General features: G+C 38.7%; 1 protein-coding gene across 1 annotated transcript in view; it reads left to right on the forward strand.

The window, feature by feature from the left end:
• Positions 1-18,383, forward strand: part of Tbx15 (T-box transcription factor 15) — a 108,278-nt gene that overhangs the window by 49,565 nt on the left and 40,330 nt on the right. The window contains exons 2-5 of the mRNA XM_052730916.1: positions 9,888-10,101; positions 13,725-13,826; positions 15,508-15,679; positions 16,695-16,862. Coding sequence (XP_052586876.1) covers positions 9,888-10,101; positions 13,725-13,826; positions 15,508-15,679; positions 16,695-16,862 — 656 coding nt within the window. The remainder of the gene's footprint in view (positions 1-9,887; positions 10,102-13,724; positions 13,827-15,507; positions 15,680-16,694; positions 16,863-18,383) is intronic.

Below are 18,383 nucleotides of genomic sequence, written 5' to 3' on the forward strand. Positions count from 1 at the left end.
AACTTTCTCTCTTAAGTTTGTTGGAACATCTAGCACAGTCAGTCTTTAACACTTTGTATGTCCTCCCTACCAGATTCTGGTGGCTTAAGATCAGAAATGTGGTTTATCTGTCTTTGTCCATTAACAAAATCTTATCTATATGAAGCAGAGTGTTTGGAAAAATAAAATGAAATTAAATAAAGTCTCATATACCTGAAATCCTTGGTAAAAGAACTGACAATTGAATTTAGAATTAATAGTATATAATATGGAGATGGTAGCTCTTATTTTTTGGTATCAAATTATGTATTTTATACATAAGGACTTAGCAGAGTATCTGGCATGTAATGAGAAGTGTTAAACCTGAATGCTTTGGGACAGTTCTCATGATCCCATGTTCACCTCAGTGCCCCAAGTCAAAGACTGAATTGCTATCAACAGAAACAATAGACTGTTTTATCATCAGGACATAAATATAATTTTAAATGCAGCACTATATTTTAAAACCTTAGCTTCTAATCATAAAGATAAGGTAACTGAGGCCCAGTGAACCAAGAGAGACTTCTGAAGGTCCCACAGCTGGGGATAGGGTAGCACAGAAGTAAATATGCTTTGTTCACCGTACAATGAAAGAATCAAGAAAATTAAAGTTGGGTGTGGTAGTTCATGTCTGTAATCCCAGTACGTGGGAGGGTAAGGCAGGAGGATTGCTGTGAGTTCAAGGCCAAATGAAACTATTAATTGGGTCCCAGGCTGGTATGGGCTACAGAATGAGGTCTTGTCTTAAAAAATATGTGTATGTGTATATACATATATACATACACACACATATGTAGTTTTTGTAAATTTAGAATGGAAGAAAATCAATTCACTATGAAATATTTCAGTAATGCCTAAATTTAATATTATGAGCCATTAAAAGCTAAGTGTATGCAACTTTGTGTCTATGGTAACCAAATCAACTTATTGTGGCATTTTTCTGTTCTTAGTCCTGGTGCTCTCTTAATCCATCCATTAGACATTAGTGTTAGAAGGGACTTCATGGCCCCTCTAATGAGTGTGCTTGTGCTGTGCTATGGAGACCAAGGAAACTGAGCACCTTGAGTGGTTATGCGTCTTAGCCAAGATTAACTTGTTGAAGCCATTTCAGTTGTGCATAGTTAAGATAGTTAAGAAACATTACACAGATGTCAGCTGCTTTGGTCAGGGACAAACAGTATGATCTTGGGAGGGCAGGTCACTGAATCAGGAGGCAGACGAACTGTGTTCTGCTTTGTTGGCTTTCAATTTCTCTTGGTTTTAATTTGCTAATCTTCAAAATGGAGAGACTATATATGTGTTCTACCTCTCTCTCTTTCTGTCTCTGTCTGTCTGTCTGTCTGTCTGTCTGTCTGTCTCTCTCTCTCTCTCTCTCTCTCTCTCTCTCTCTCTCTCTCTCTCACACACACACACACACACACACACATTGGAAGCATAAACTACATGCTTATTGCTATGATTCTTAAACTAAACTCAGTTTCCTGTGGGAATTAGTGTCATGGTATTCAGGTTAATAAAGCAAAATTGGTTAGATGTAAAAAATGAGTGAAACTCTGAGCTGTGGCTAGGATCCGTTTTTGAAGCAGCCATTTTGGACAGGAACAGTTACTTACACATGTATGTTGGTTTTGCTCTGTGAGCCATACGATGTAGCCGACACAATGTGGATTTCCTGAATTTTCTTCTTTAATTTCTTTGAGTGTAAATTTATCATTTGTGCTCCTGATTTACTGAAATACCATTTGTTGAAATATTATTTTTAAGAAGAAATTATCTGGATCATTTAGATTAGTTTCTAATGTTTATTTATTTATTTATTTATTGAAGAATGAAAGCCAAAAGTTGCCAAAACAAAATAACCAGAGGTGTTTTTAATCTTGAAGGGATTAACCACTAAATTTTGTCCTTTATTTTTATTTTATGTGTTTGAGTGTTCTGCCTTCATGTATGTCTATGTACCACATGCATGCCCGGTGCCTGAGGAGGCCAAAAGAGATTCCCTGGGGCTGGAGTTACAGAGGGTTGTCAGGGTTTTGAATGGATGATCTGATTTGAATGATATAATTGACGATGTGCTTCTTAAATGCATCACTTCGGTAAGATGATTATATATTTTGGTTAGTAGAGAAAAACATTGATTCAAATAGTTTAAATGTTCTTCAGAATATATTTATTTATCAAGTAGAATATATTTATTTATCAAGAAGGCGAGTCTGCCATGGTGCACATGTAGAGGTCAGAGGACAACTTTGTGAAGTTGGTTTTTTCCTTTCACCTTTACATGGCTTCCAGGCATTGAACTCAGGTTGCCAGGCATGGAAGCACACGCACTTACTGCTGAGCCATCTTGCTGGGTCCCTAAATGTTTTATGTGCTTCTGGTTTAGAAATGTATTTATACAAAGGGTTAAACTTTGCTTTTCTGCAGACTGTTGGTCTTGATCTTGACTCTAGGATTACTGTTGTAAGGTTCTTGTATGGCAGCTGACCTCACAGGTGGCTTTTACTCCTCTCTATCTTTTTTTAAACTGTTGAACATACCTGGACAATTTTATTTTCAAATTACGATAGCTACAAAACAACTGAGAACTGAACATTAAAGGATGCATTCAAATCATTTCACTTGTAGGCTGGAGCCTACAGTTTGTAATAAAAGCTCATTGGCTCTTTTTTTTTTTAATGTGAACATGGGACTCTGGGAGTTTAGAATATTTCTAGTAACACCAATAGCTGTTTCTGAAAATTCCCTTCATAGATCAACACTGCTTATGCTACCATAAACTTGACCAAATTTAGTAGCAACAGGTTCTCCAAAGTTCTCTCCCAACTCTCTCAAACCTCTTTGTCTTCTAGATTTCCATAAGACATATGAGACTCTATGTAATGGAATGGAAAACTGTTGTATTTACGTGTGTTGGTCTCTGAATAGTTCTGATTCTTCCAATGTCTAACTGCTTTGTAGTCCACTGGAGAGAATTTTTCTTTCTCTTTGGTACTTTTCAAATTCTAGCACAATGTTAGGCACACAGTAATCACTCCGCGAACCCACAGTTAATCAACATTAACTAAAAAACTCTCATGGTCTATATTCTGTTTCTAATTATCTATGTAGTATATAATCTGGGGCCATATGCTCATAGGTGCTAATTGATTAGCCTGGTTGAAACCGTAGCTACCCACGGAATCTGTAGTCAACCTTTTAATTTCTGCAATGCAAACCTGGGCCTTCATTCTTTTTCTTCAACTAACCTGGTTTGTTGAAGTCACTTTTATACTTGCTTCTAATCGAACCTTCCTGGGCATTCAAGAGGATTCTTACATTCTCCAAGTCATCAGAGACAGAAGAGTTTCTAAAAGTTTTCAGTTTTGCCCTTTCCAGGGCATGATGGGAAAGTAGTTCCTTTGTGGTCAAGTGACTTGGCCAAGCCTATGTGTTAATCCACTTAGTATCACATTTTGAGTCCTTGTCTTGTTCCTGACAGTGTGTTAAGGGATGAGTCTCTTATTTCCTAGTTCCCAGCCATGGTCCTCATTTCAGTTCATTAACTCGGACTATTGTTATAACTTAATGTGGTGGTGTCTCTCCCCCAGCCCAATTCCCCTTTACTGAACACGCAGCCATGAAACCACACATCTAAAACTTCTGCTGAACCCACTTTTAGTGTCTACTCCCCGTTTTATTTTATAATTGTATCATTTAGTGGTGAAGACATTTTAACACTTTGATCATAAGTTAAAGACATTAAAGCTATTTGAGAAATCTTGTTTTGGGAAGTTTTTGAACATGTTACACTATTCATAATGAATAAGGAGCTTTTGGTATCGCAGAGACAAGTGGGCTTCGGAAACCCATCTCTTGTCTGTGGCTGAGTGTGTGGCATTACAATGGCTCTGTTTATGAATGACATCTAAATCAATGGACATTTGTCACTCAGCAGCTGCTCTCTTATCTTAGACCTGTGCTGGAAGAAGATTAAAAAAAATAGCTCTGGTTAGCCCAAGGCATAAAACTGTACTCAGACATGTGGAGTCTGTCTATAAAACTTTTCATGCAGGTCCTTCACTTGCTTAGTTAGATTTCTTTCTCGGCCTGTTTGTCATTTGTATACAGGAGGGCTACTGATTTTTTTGAGTTAATCGTGTATCCTACTACATTGCTGAAGGTGTTTATAAGCTGTATGAGTTCCTTGGTCAAATTTTTGGGGTCAGTTATGTATACTATCATGTCATCTGCAAATAGTGAAAGCCCAGCCTTGGTATAGGGAGGAGGGGACTGGACCTACCTCAACTGAATCTAGAAGGCTGGGCTGACTCCCCAGGGGAGACCTTGACTTGGAGGAGGTGGGAATTGGGGGGAAAGGCTTGGGGGGGGTGAGAGGAGGGAGGATAGGGGAATCTGAGGCTGATACGTAAAATTAAATTTATTATAAAATAAGAATATTTAAAAAAACTTTCAATGATTTTTAATGAGGATAGTTACTGGACTAAAGATTATGGATAAACTAACTTTTTTGTCAGAAACAACTTTTATGTAAGAAGTAGGTTGATGCTGCAGCACTTGATTCTGTTCAGAAGTGATGGATGAGGACTTGGGGAGATTGGGTAGAAATGAAACTTTGATTCCTGTGGATACTTTCTTCCCTATGGATGATGACAAAGCTGTGGCTGTTGCCAGAGATGATGTTTGGATTTAGAAGAGGAAAAATCTGGGGCTGGAGAGAATAGGATGTGTTATTCACTGGTCTAGGAATCAGTTATAGGTAAATGTGGATGGCAACAAGACGGTCTGGCTTGCTGTCTCATCCTTTTCCCATTTTATTAGTGCCAAAATCTGACCCATGACAATGCTGAAAAGCCATTTGTCAATAGATGTAAACAGACATCTTCAAAAGGAGGCAAAAATGGCCAAAGAGTATGTGAAAAAAGACTCAACATTGTTAATAATTAGAGATCAAAACTATAGTGACATATTATCTATTCCAGCAAGAATGATTATTCTAAAAAAGACAAGAGATAACCAATGCTAGCAAGACACAGAGAAAAGAGAACTTCTGCATACATGTTAGTGAGAATGTAAATTAGTATAGCTATTGTGAAGAATGGTGTGGAAGGTCTTAAAAATTTTAAAGGGGAATTACCATATGATCTCACTAATCTATACCTAATCTCACTATTAGGTATAGATACAAAGAAATTAAGTCAGCATGTCAAAGAGACATCTGTCCTTATTCACAATAGCCAAGAAATAGAAACAACCTAAATGTCCATCAACTGACAAATGAGTACAGAGAATGTGATGCATTTACACAATGAAATACTATATCACCATAAGAAGAATGAAATCCTGCCATTTGCAGCAAGACAGATAGATCTGGAGATCATTAGTTTCACTAAAAGAATCCAGATTCAGGAAGACAAGCACTACATATTCTCACTTATATGTGCCATCTAAAGAAAGTCGGTGATTTAGAAATGGAATGTCGAATGGTGGTTATCTGAAGCTCCTAAGAGTAGAGGTAAAGAGGGATGGGAAACTCCATCAACGGCTACTACACTCTGAGAGGAACAGTAAGTTCTGGTGTTTCGGATTTTAAAAACATGTTTATTATGTGTGTGTGTGTGTGTGTGTGTGTGTGTGTGTGTGTGTGTGTGTGTGTGTTTGTGTGAGTGTATGCCATGTATGTGCAGCTTCCTCAGAGGCCAGAAGAGGCCAAAGGACCCCTGGAGCTGGAGTTACAGGTGATTGTTAACTGTCTAACATGGGTGCTGGGAATTGAACTCAGGTCCTCTGGAAGAGCAGAAAGTACTCTTAGCCTCTGAGTCATCTCTTCAGCCCCAATTCAGGTGTTCTAATGTGTAGCAGGGTGACTAGAGATAACAATTTAACACACACACACACACACACACACACACACACACACACACACATACACACACACACATACACTTCCACAAGGTATGAAGAGGAACTTGAAATTTTTCACCATGAAGAAATGACAGATGCCCAAGAACATGTTTAACCTGATTTAAACACCATGAAATTTGTAAGCATATCAAAACATTATGCTATGCTCATGTATTGACAAGAGTTAATACTGTGAAAATCACTATATTACCAAAGACAATCTACAGATTTAATGTAACCCATGTAGGAATACCAATGACATTCTTCACAGAAATAGAAAAAACAATCCTAAAATTAATATAGGAGTATAGAAGACTCTGGATAGTCAAAGCGACCATGAGCTAAAAGAACAATGCAGAATATGTCACAACTGTAAAACTGTGTTAAAATGATACTACAGAGCCATAGTAAGAAAAACATAATAACACTGGCACAAAATTATACACACAGGTCAATGGAATAGAATAGAGGACCCAGAATTAACCCACATAGCTAGCATGACTTGATACTTGACAAAGATGCCTAAAACATACATTGGTGTAAAGTCAATCTCTCTAACAAATGTTGCTGAGAAAGTGGATATACACATGTAGAGGAATCAAACTAGACTGATATTTTTCAACTTGTACAAAATCAATTTAAAGTGTATCAAAGACACAACAGTCTGAAACTATTAGAGGCAAAGATAGAAAAGATATTTAAGCACACAGGCAGAAGCAAGGACTTTCTGAAAAGGACTCCAACAACTCTGGAAATGATACAAAGAAACGACAGATGGAATTTTGTGAAAATAAAAAGCTTCTGCATAGCAAAGGAAACAATAATTGAGTGAAGAGACATCCTACAGGGTGGAGTAAATCTTTGCTCCTATACATTTGACAGAGGATTAATACACATAATATATAAAGAACTCTGAAAACAAGATGTCATCCATCCAAACATTCTCCAACCACCCAATTAATAAATGGGCTAATGAAGTGAACAGGAAGTTCTCAAAAGATGAAGTACACATGGCCAGTAAACCTGAAAAAAAAAATTCAACATACTTGACCATCAGGAATACTGAGGTTCCATCTTACCTGAGTCACAATGGCTGTCTGGACTAGAAAGTCTGTTGCAAGATTGTGTCTGACCAACATGAGAGAGAAGCTACACCCATGAAATCACAACAATGTGGCTGCCTAAACAAGACCTGAACAATGACAACACAAGTTGACATGCCAACATGGATGGGTGACATCTCACAGAGTTCTGCCTCCAGATGAAGAGCTATGAGTAATTAACAACTGTAGGGAGAGAGATACAGTCTTCCCTAGGGATAAGCCCCTGTAGCTGAAAGTTTTCCTGGTTCTGTCCCGCTCCTGCGACCCTATGGTCTGCAGTCACTCAGACCCAAGTAAACACACACAGGCTTATATTAATTAAAACTGCTCAGCCATTAGCTCAGGCCTACCACTGACTAGCTCTTGCACTTAAACTCAGCCCATTTCTGTTAATTTATATGTTGCCATGTGTTCCATGGCTTTACCTGTATGCTGTTACATGCTGCTCCCTGGACGGTGGGCTGGCGTCTCCTGACTCAGCCTTCCTCTTCCCAGAATTCTCCTTGTCTGCTTATCCTGCTTATACTTCTTGCCTGGCTACTGGCCAATCAGCATTTTATTAAACCAGTGTACAAAAGCATTATTCCACAGCAAGCCCCCTAAATGTTATTGAATACCAAGTAGTCGGCCCTAAAAACATATACATATAAGCAACACTAAATGGACTCTGCAGGCTGTATTTATATATTTAATTATGCATATCTATCAATATATATCAACAATAGAAAAAAAGAGGTCATAAATTTGAGAGGGATTTGGGGGTATGGAATGCATGGGAGGGAGGAGTGGAAGGAGAGAAATGATGTGATTATATTTTAATTAAATAAGAAAAGAAAAAAATGAGAACACATTGTGGTAAGGATGTGAAGGAAAAACAGCATTTATACACTGCTGGTGGGAATGGGAATTAGCCTACTCAACATAGAAATCAGTATGGAGGTTCCTCCAAAAATCTAAAAATGGAATACCATATGACCTAGCTGTATCCCCTCTGGTTATATGCCCAAAGGATGGGAAGCCACAACACCACGCAGATACTTGCAAGTCCATGCTTATTGCAGCACCATTTATCAATAGATGAATAAACAAAGAATATGTGGCCTATATACACAATGGGATTTAATCAGTCATAATGAAGAGTGAAACCATCTTGTATGTTGAAAAATGGATGCTATTGAAGACAATCATCATATTAAGTAAAATAAACCAGACTCAGAAAGCCAAGTATTGTATATTTTGCTCATTTGTGGATCTTATATATGGATTTATATGTATATGTATACACATATGCAGACACACATATATATACATATACATACATATACATATACATACATATATACACATACACACACACACACACACACACACACACACACACACACACACACACACACACACACACATATATATATGGATGGAGGAAGGAAGAGGACAAGAAAGAGAGAGGGGAAGAAATGAGAAGATATGGGGGAATTCATATGGTCAAAATACACAGTCTGCAGCTGGGCAGTGGTGGAATATGCCTTTAATCCCAGAACTTGGGAGGCAGAAACAGGTGAATCTCTGTGAGTTCAAGGCCAGCCTGGTCTACAGAGTGAGTTCCAGGAGAGCCAGGGCTGTTATACAGAGAAACCTTGTCTCAAAAAACCTAAATAAATAAATAAACAAATAAACAGTCTTCTTGGAAGAAGAATAGAAATGTCATTTATCTAAGCATTATGTTGTTCCTGTAACCACTACTTATGTATTTATTTCTAGGGAATAAAATCAGAATTTTTGGTATTAAGTGGTGAGTTAGATAAACAGGTCTCCAAGGCTTGATATCATTTGACCTAAGAAGAGTATACTGAAATGACTGGAATGTGGGCAGTTTTAGGATTTAGAAGTTTTATATCACGTTCCTGAAAGTAAAGCTTAAACGTCTCAGAAAAATCTGATTTCAGCCTTCCGCTCCCCCAATTAGTACCTCCCGGTCCCTTTGCCCCCTCCTGTATCTGAGGACAGAAGGTACAAGAAAACCCCGTGTGGCCCAGGACGTCAGATTCAGCTTTTATTTGGTTGCTTTGGATCCCACCTTCTTGTTTGGATCACTCCTCCCCTCACCCATATTTCAGAAACCAATCAAGGTGTCTCCTGACCCCATCTATTCTTTTTGTTTCAACTGCTTTCTTTAGTAACTTTTTCCATATGGTTATATCCTTGCCTCACAAAAGAGATTTTTGGTTTTTTTTTCCCCCTCTATCAAAAAAGGTCCGATTGGGGTTATTGGAAAAACTGTTTACTCAAATGTGTCACATACTGCTTTTAAAGATGCACTTCTTTTCATTATGTTGGTGGTCAGGGAATAGAGAGGTGGAGGAAATATTTCTGTGTTTAAAAATAACTGAGTGGTGGGCAGTGATGCCGAGTATCAGGGAGTGAGAGGGCGTGATGTTGGAAGCAAGAAGTCAAACAGTCCAATCAAGGCCAGAGACGGAGTCTGTGTTTGTGACTTTCATTTCATGTGGCATTTATTTTGTCACCCCAGTTTGGCCTCATTCCCTTCAACACGGTGACATTGGTACTCTTTATTTTGCCTGTTTTAGACCGAATTTCTTCAGCTGTTGCTAAAACTTACTAAAATGCCAGATGTCACGTTGGAAACATGAAACCCGAAGGAAGGTCGTAAATCACAAAAACAAACCATAAAATAAATAATAAAAATCCATGAGTGCTGGGCTCTGGAGCTTCCCAGCTTCAAGTCTCCTTTTGTTCACTCCTCTCCCAAGCCCACCATGTCTCCCAACCCCCTTCTTTTACAGCCAGGCATGAGGGCAACTGGGCAGTTTCTCACCTTGGCCTTGATTGTTCACGTTGCAGATTCTGAGCAGAGCACTGGGTCCGACTCCGAGGTGCTCACTGAGCGGACCTCCTGTTCCTTCAGCACTCACACTGACCTGGCATCTGGTGCCACAGGCCCAGTGCCTGCTGCCATGTCTACCATGGAGGAGATTCAGGTGGAGTTACAATGTGCTGACCTCTGGAAGAGGTTCCATGATATTGGAACGGAGATGATCATCACCAAAGCAGGCAGGTAAGGATGTTCTGTTGAGTGACCAAACTCAAAGGCACTACAGAAGTGGGCCCTGTTACTCCCATTCGTACTGACCTGTGGTAGAGTCAGCAAAGTTCAAGCATCTTGAACTTCCTCTTCTGCAACTGGATTTGCTAATGTGGTCTTACTGTGTCTGCTCTCACAAACAACATTTTCCATCCTCAAACATACTTCTTCATCTAATTCTTGACACATAATAAAGTTAGGTCCAAAGCAAATACTTATTCCTCCATGTAATATTTTCAAGAAACTTTTTCTAAAACCAACAGTTTACATCTTTGAAGACTAAAGTAATCATATGCCTTTTTAGGAATGAGGCTTCGTGCAGCTGTTGAGCCAAGGTTATTGACCCATAGTGTTTGTTGTTGACTTGAAATTATTATATAACTTCATTATGATTAGGAGAGTCTCTCATGAAACTAGTTACCCAAGATAATAAAAGTATGGAAACCACTGTCTCTCTTAAAAGAGGCACCTTTTAGTTAAACCATGACTTTACTGGCATCCTTCAGTTTTCCATAACTATGTGTCTATTTTGTGCTGGGCACTGAACATACATAGTACTTGAACTACATAAGAATCCTGCAACATGAGATGTGACTCTTCTGTGTGGATTCAAGGAAAGGAAGACTGGAAAAGGCTAATCAGCTTCATGAGGGCAAGGGCTATTGAGCAGTAACTCCAAACTTCATGCATCTGGGGTGCTTTAAAATATATAATAATTTTATCAATCCTCCCCATTAAAAGTTGTAGTTCTTGTCTCTGACTCAAAGTGAAAATGATTTAGATAAAACTGAATTTGGATTAGGCCTTTACGTATATAGGAATAGCTATTGAAATTAATCATGACTATACTGTTTTATTTTCTCAAAGCATATATATATTATATAGTTATATACATTATCAGAGTGAAAAGGCTCCATCTAACTAGTTGCTTCCACACTATTTTCATGGAAATACTCATTATGTTTAGTTTATGTTTTCTCTACATCTCAATGGATATAGAGAAACAAACACATTCAATAAAAAAATCTAAAAACCATGAATGAAATGAACTTGAATCCCTGCTTGTTTCTATTCTGGTACTCTTATTGTACTGTAACTTTTCATAGTGATGAAAGGCTTGTTGTGTAGCTCAGCTTTGAAGGAGAATTATCTTCAGTGCCACCTCATTACTTGGATTTTAGTGTTCTCTTCTTCTACTTTTCATGGTGTTGAAAATTGGAGGAAAACAAAGAAATTAAAGGAACTTTATTTTAATAGAGAGGTTGAATAGAGAGAGGCAAAATATTACACCTACTTTTTGTCTAGAATGTTTTTTGGTTTTAGTTTTCATATTTGTTGTTGTTGGGTCTATGTTTGCCATGCAGTCTTGTTCCTAATGTCATCCCTCACTCTACAAACATTGGAACTCAGTTCATTGGTGCACCTCCAATATTTCAGTGTTTAAGTTCAGAAGTTCTGCACATATATTTTTACAAAAATCCTCTTGATTCTTGACAATTCCAACATATTCCCTAGGAGTTTCTTCTTTAGTCACATTGAAGTTCTGTTTTTCTTAGGTAGGTAGGTAAGACTGTATGTCTTATTACAACTAGGGAAATACTATTCACCATTTATATCTTCCTGCACACCCAGCTGTACAGAGCCCTCAATTTGGGGAACACCAACCAATCCGTGTAATCAGCACCATGGACAGAGGTGCTTGTTGGGATTAATGGATTTAGAAGACAGAATTGACCTAAATTTAACCATAAAATTAATACCAAACATGACTCATTTTATGAGATATGAAAGATAATTTCTTTTTCATTGTGTTATGACTTATGTTGTATAAAGTATTAAAATACTAACACAAAAATTGGGCAGTATCTGGAGAGTTCAGAAGATACATGGAGAAATTGAAAGCAGGTGGGCAGTCCATAAGTTGCCTTGCTTTGTCTTATAGATGATAGGAATGGAATGATTTACCCAAAGTAATTTTATAATTTGAGTACTTAGGATTATATAACTGTCACAATGAAAATATCAAATTAAAAATATCTAGTGCCCTTTCTTTGAAGTGATTAAAGCAAAAATAAATCCATTTCTTTCAGTGTAGCATAGCCCTTGTAGGTGACCAAGAGGAGGCACATCTTCTCGCCTCCATTAGTGAGCGTTCTCTCTGTCTCTCACCAGATGCTTCCTAGTAATTAAAACATAGAGGAGAATAGTAATTCTTGCTGTTAAGAAGGTAATTACTGGTCTGTGTTTAAAAGTATAGACTAAGGCTCTCAGATGTTTGGAAGAATTAGTGTAGATCAAAGTGTGTAACTCACAGTGAATGTTATTGAGTGTAGCCACTCATCACATTTTATTGGTAAGACTAAAATTCAAGCCTCCTCATTAAAATTGTGAGGATGGGAAGAGAAAATATAAAATGACTGGAAAATGATCAAGTGTGGAGGAGGAATGGCTATGCATTTGGTGCAACTATTTCAGAATTCACCACCATCCTTATCAAAGATCTCTTGTCTCTCAAATGTGATTCTTATGGTATAGACTTACTGCCAGACAGACATTTGCTTTATGGGTTACTTTTGCTGGATAAGGATTGAATTTGAGACTTGTATAAAAAGCCTTGCACACATTTGCAAGATGGCTGTCTGAGGTCAGGGCATGGTCTATGGCCGTGAAATGGAGCAAAGCCAATTAGGCCATATGTGGATCAAGCTTGTGACCTTGACCTCATTAGCACCGTGGTCGGCTCAGCTCCATTAACTAGCCCCAGATGGTTAAGCTTAATGTAGTATTTTGTGTACAAGTACCCTAGAGCACTCTCAGGGCAATCTATATTTTTAAACTGATCACTTTTTAATGTCTGGTTTGATGCAAATAAGCTTGGTGTCTTTCCTTTCTTCTTGGAGTTTTTGAAGAGAATGGCAAACTTTATTCTAGACTTGTTGAAATCCAATACCTCTTTTGAGCTGTGCCCTCTCCTCCTTTCAGTTATGAGAGAAGCTGTAAAGTGCCACATCCTGACCTCACTTGTTTTGGCAAATTTAACAAGCCATTGTGGTGGAAGCAAGGTATTGCCCAGAGGCCACTAGACTTCATTTGGTATTTGCTCCTTATTCCACAGGGTCCTTCTTCTGACACACACGTTGACAGCCTGAGAAATTGCAGAAATTTTTGTTCAGTTTTATGCATTGAAAAAAATCTTTAGTGGTCCTTTGTTTGGAGACCAGCAGCAATTCATTTTGTTTCATTATTTTCTTGGGAAATTAATTTTCAGTGACAATTTCCAAATAAACTCAGTGAAATGTTTGATATATGCTACTAAAAGGTTAATTAAAATATAAAGCAGAGTCAGGTATGAACTGTTTGAGTGTATGAATCATGAGGTACAATAAATTTAAGCTAAGAAGAGACGAAATTTTTGCAATATTAGTCTTCATCATTTGCAGTGATCATTTACAGTGAAATAGTAATTAGCCAACTTGGGGAATTAGTGGATATCAGACTTGGATGTGCTTAAAATACCCAATGAGAAGACACTTTAAGCTTGTACTCCAGTTTATCTTCCTCCTCTCCTGAGCTCATTCCCTTGTTTATTTTCACAGGAGAATGTTTCCTGCCATGAGAGTGAAAATCACTGGCCTGGATCCACACCAACAATACTATATAGCAATGGACATTGTACCCGTGGACAATAAAAGATACAGGTAAGAACTCTGGAATCTGGAATTGTAGAAATCACCAGTATCCCAGGGCAGTTCCTTAAACTCCTTACATGAATAAGGGCAGAGGGTATGCCAGTGGTCTGTGTGGTAGAATACCAGGCAGGAAACAGTAACTAAAGATAGGAAACCAGGGTTTACTAAGTGTGTTTTCAAATCCTCCGTACGTCTCTGGACAGAATAGGATTTTACAGTGTCCCCTATAGGAGCAAAAATTAAGTGGCTCTTTCTTGAATCTGGAATTAACTGAGGTAACGTTAAAAGGATGAACACATAGAATGATCTGTCTTGTGAAATGATAAAGGAATTGGAATTTAAGGCATTTTGGGGGGAAGGAAGTAGGCAAGTGCAATATATTCAATTGCACATCTAACATGCAACTCTTGAAAAGATAGAGAAGAACAAATTGAAGGATTGGAAAGAATGTAAGAAGAGAATCTTATTAGGGTAATAATAACTTAACTATAACTTAACTGTCCTTAATATGGGTGCAAGTGAGTTTGATAAATAACTTTATCTCAGATTTATCTCAATGCATTCTCCAAGTCTCTTTGATGGCATTTATATTGTTATTATAAAAAGCATGGTGGCTTGCTTAGTGTCTTGAGACCCCGGTAAAATCCGTGGTGCATTTTTAAAATGTCTAACGTATGAGAGTTTGGCTGTAAGCCTCTGAATTTTGAGGTGAGATATGAATGCGGAAGCCAGAACAATAATAATACAAAGAGGGAGCCGTCCAAGAGAGGCATGGTCTATATTGTAGGGTTTAGGTGAGAAAATGCTTCCAGTAAGTTAAAGAGAATCTTGGAAGCTATAATTCTGGCTGAGTGCTTCTATTTGCTAGAGTTCTGTGCCCATGTAGTCCTTTAGAACCCAAACTTAAGGAGGTGCCACATACCTGGGATGGGTAAGGACCACAGGACAATTGTTGAGCTTGGGGAAAACAGACTTCCTTTGCTACAATCAATATCTCATGTACAGGGGCATTATGGGAAAATGATGTGAACAATGAAAATTTTCCAAACCAAGTTCATTAAAGCGAACACTAGGAATATTTGATGGCGATTCTTGGAGTAGTTACACTAATGCAAAAAGCCCCCCATTCTCATAGAAAGGCCTCGCAGAATTCAGACGGTTAGCAAGGAAATGGTTAATGAGTCAGAAGCCTGGAGGGTGTCTGCACATGGCTGCTTTTTATAGGACAATATGGAAGATGTTTTTAATAAGGAGCAAAATCCTGAACAAGTGGCTAAAGATTATATGGTTTGCATTTGAAAGGTGAAAGGTTGCAGTAAAATACCTTTTCTTTAGCTAGACTCAGGGATTCAGGATGCCTGTGTGCACACAGGGGTGCATGGCACAGAGAGGGAGGAGGAAGAAAAGGGACTCTGCGAATGTTTTCCTGGTCAGAGCTGTGGCTTTGATCATCAAGGACAACAGTTCTCTGTCAGCCCCCATTCCCTCTTATTGTCATTATCAGGGCAGTTTCATTTTCCCCTGATTGTCTACATTTCTGTTCTTCTCATTTGTAGTCTCCACGTCATTCTCATTATTTCTCCATTCTTGTCATCCCTTCATCGTTCCCGTTCGTTTCTTCATTGGTTTCTTGGGTCTCCATTCTTCTGTGCATCTGTCTCTAAATTCTCCCCCTCCTTCTGTGTCTCAGATATGTGTATCATAGCTCCAAGTGGATGGTGGCTGGTAATGCGGACTCCCCCGTGCCTCCAAGGGTTTATATACACCCGGATTCCCTAGCTTCTGGAGACACCTGGATGAGACAGGTGGTGAGTTTCGACAAACTCAAGCTGACCAACAATGAACTGGATGATCAAGGACATGTGAGTGAAAGAACTCCATTTACTCCCCCCTCCCTCTTTCCCCTTTTGCTTTAGAGCTAATTAGCCCCAGGCCCTTTCTAATAGGTAAAATAAGAATCTGTATGCCGTTTTAAGTAACTAAGCATAAACTTTTTTTTCTCCACTTAAGTTTCATTTATTACAAATCTAACATTTAGCAACCATCTGCTATGTATCAGCTTGTATTTATCAGACAAAGTCCTTTTTGCTCTAGGGACCCACAGTCCGGTCAAGGAGGTAAGACAGAAACACAGGGCAGATTAAACACTGGTAGAAGAAACCACAATATTCAATAGAGTAGCTCACAAGACAATACCTACAAGAAACAAATGAATGACCATTTTGGCTGATCGGTGAAGAAAGCTGTGAATTTACAAAGGAAGCCTCAAGCTTTGCTGGAACAATTGGAACAACTGATGCTATTGACTTATCTCTGGCAATAAAGGATGTACTGAATGTTCAGTCAATGCCAGCATTCGTCCTGGTGGCTACGGCTATTTTCTTCAAGGAAATAGTAATTTTCTGAGGTGGTAAGGTCACAGATATGCCATTTACACTTCTGTGACATGAAACGAAGCCCACAAATTCAATGAGTGTGAAGAACTAAGTGTAGAGTTGAAAGGAAACATGGGTACCTGCTGAAAAATTGAAGGTAGAGGGGAAAATATGAGACGTGGCAGAGGTTGAGAAGGTTTAGTCGAGTGCTGTCTTAACACGAGAATGGGTGGCCAGCATTTTTCAGGTTAAACAAGTGAACCACATCTACCATCCACAATAGGTATACCCTGTTTTACATTTCCAGGTAATGCTACCCAGCAGCTTAGTTCTTGCCCCGAGTGGATGCACTGATTTCTAGGCCCCTGTGCATCCCACCCTTAATCTGTCCTCCTCCTACAATGCTTTCATCTTGTGATTTTTTTTTTTGTGTGTGAGAATTTGAAAAGATGCAAGAATCTCAAAGTCACACCTAGCATAACGTTTCCTCTTCCTGTTTCAGATCATTCTGCACTCTATGCATAAATACCAGCCTCGAGTCCATGTGATCCGCAAAGACTTCAGCAGTGATCTTTCACCCACCAAACCTGTGCCTGTAGGGGATGGGGTGAAAACATTCAACTTTCCTGAGACGGTGTTCACCACAGTCACAGCCTATCAGAACCAGCAGGTAAGAGGCCACTGTGGATAGCCTGCTGCCTCCCAGATTTCAAAAAAACTTTGTCTTGTTAATAGTGAGGAATGCTTAGTTCTTCTCAATGACACAGAAAAGTCAGAATGAGAGACGCCAGTCTTGCAGCACACATGAAACATGGGTGATGACAGTGTGGTGATGCCCAGTGACAGCTGACATGGTCTACATTTAGCTCAGACACAAGCTCCCTCATCAAGAGCACCAAGCTCCTATGTTGTCTTCCTGTGTTCGGGGTCTCTTCCACATCCTGACAGTCCTCACTGTGCAGGATTGAGTCTTGCTCCCTCTTGGATCTGAAGATTTCTATGTGCATCTCTCTTCCATGTGACCTCAAAGCCACCAGGCCTCTAAACTGTAAGACTCATTGCTTCCTTTCCAGACTCTGTGCACTTTCATGTGATCAGCAAGCAGACTAGGGATCTGTAGCACTTTGTTTCTGGCATGTATATTCATTTATTAAGTGGGTATTGAGAAGTTGTTAGGTTCTAGCCTTTGTAGAGAAACAGAGCTGACTAATGGAGTAATTAGAATGATGAGTCTCCTTGAGAGCGTTAGTTAAGAGAAAAATGTGTAAACACAGTGATAACAAAGTGGAATAGTTCAACAGCAAACACAGGGCCAGAGGTTGGGAATTGAACAAGGTGCGTTGGCTCATGAAGGGATTATGGTGAATAGGTTACTACTTTGATCTCTGTCTTCATGAAAAGCTGATGAATTCATGATGTGATGATGTTCAAAATAGATGGGTCATACTCAATTCTGCTTGTTTTGAGATCAAGGTAACAGCCAGAGGATTCCTTGATTTGTTGAATAAGGGAGGTTTCCTGGAAGTGTTGATTCATTTTCTGAGTTAGACACATACACAGAAACCAGCCAGACTCACATAGAAGACATGTGGATAGGAGAAGGGCAGAGACAGTGACAGGGCATTACTGTCTTATTTTAAACATTACTCAGTTTTGTTTTTTGAAGAGGGTAGCTAGGTGGATTTATAAGTAATCGCACTTTATGAAGTTCCCTAAAATGTGCAATCAAACCCATTTTGAACCATATCATATATTTGTCAAATTGTATAATTAGTAGAATACTTGCAGTGAGTGAATCCTTTGCTGAAACAAGGATTTCAGTTTATTAAGCCTGTACATTAGCATTCTTTCATTTGGGATCAACTGCAAGCAAAATGAACTTACAATATTATGACACTTGTTGCCTTTTGAATCAGCTGCTCTATTCTGAGCACAAAGCAATTGAGGGAAACATTTGATATTTATCAGGTACTTTCTCTGTACTAGCTAGGTGATGGTGGTTTTTTTTTTTTAAATAATCTATAGCTCACACGGAAAGGATATTTCTCTCTGTCGTGGTCTATCTGGGTAACATACCTTAGAAGTTCTTTTTTATCTCCTGAGGAGATTAAGCATCTGATTGTCAGACTTTTCAGCATGTGGAAAGTACTCCTAAGTTCAGATTTTCTTCGTTGATGCTATGTTTTATGTA

Source organism: Peromyscus californicus, unplaced genomic scaffold, assembly GCF_007827085.1.
Source record: "Peromyscus californicus insignis strain IS unplaced genomic scaffold, ASM782708v3 Scaffold_9__1_contigs__length_137607984, whole genome shotgun sequence".
In the NCBI taxonomy this organism is placed as follows: domain Eukaryota; kingdom Metazoa; phylum Chordata; class Mammalia; order Rodentia; family Cricetidae; genus Peromyscus; species Peromyscus californicus.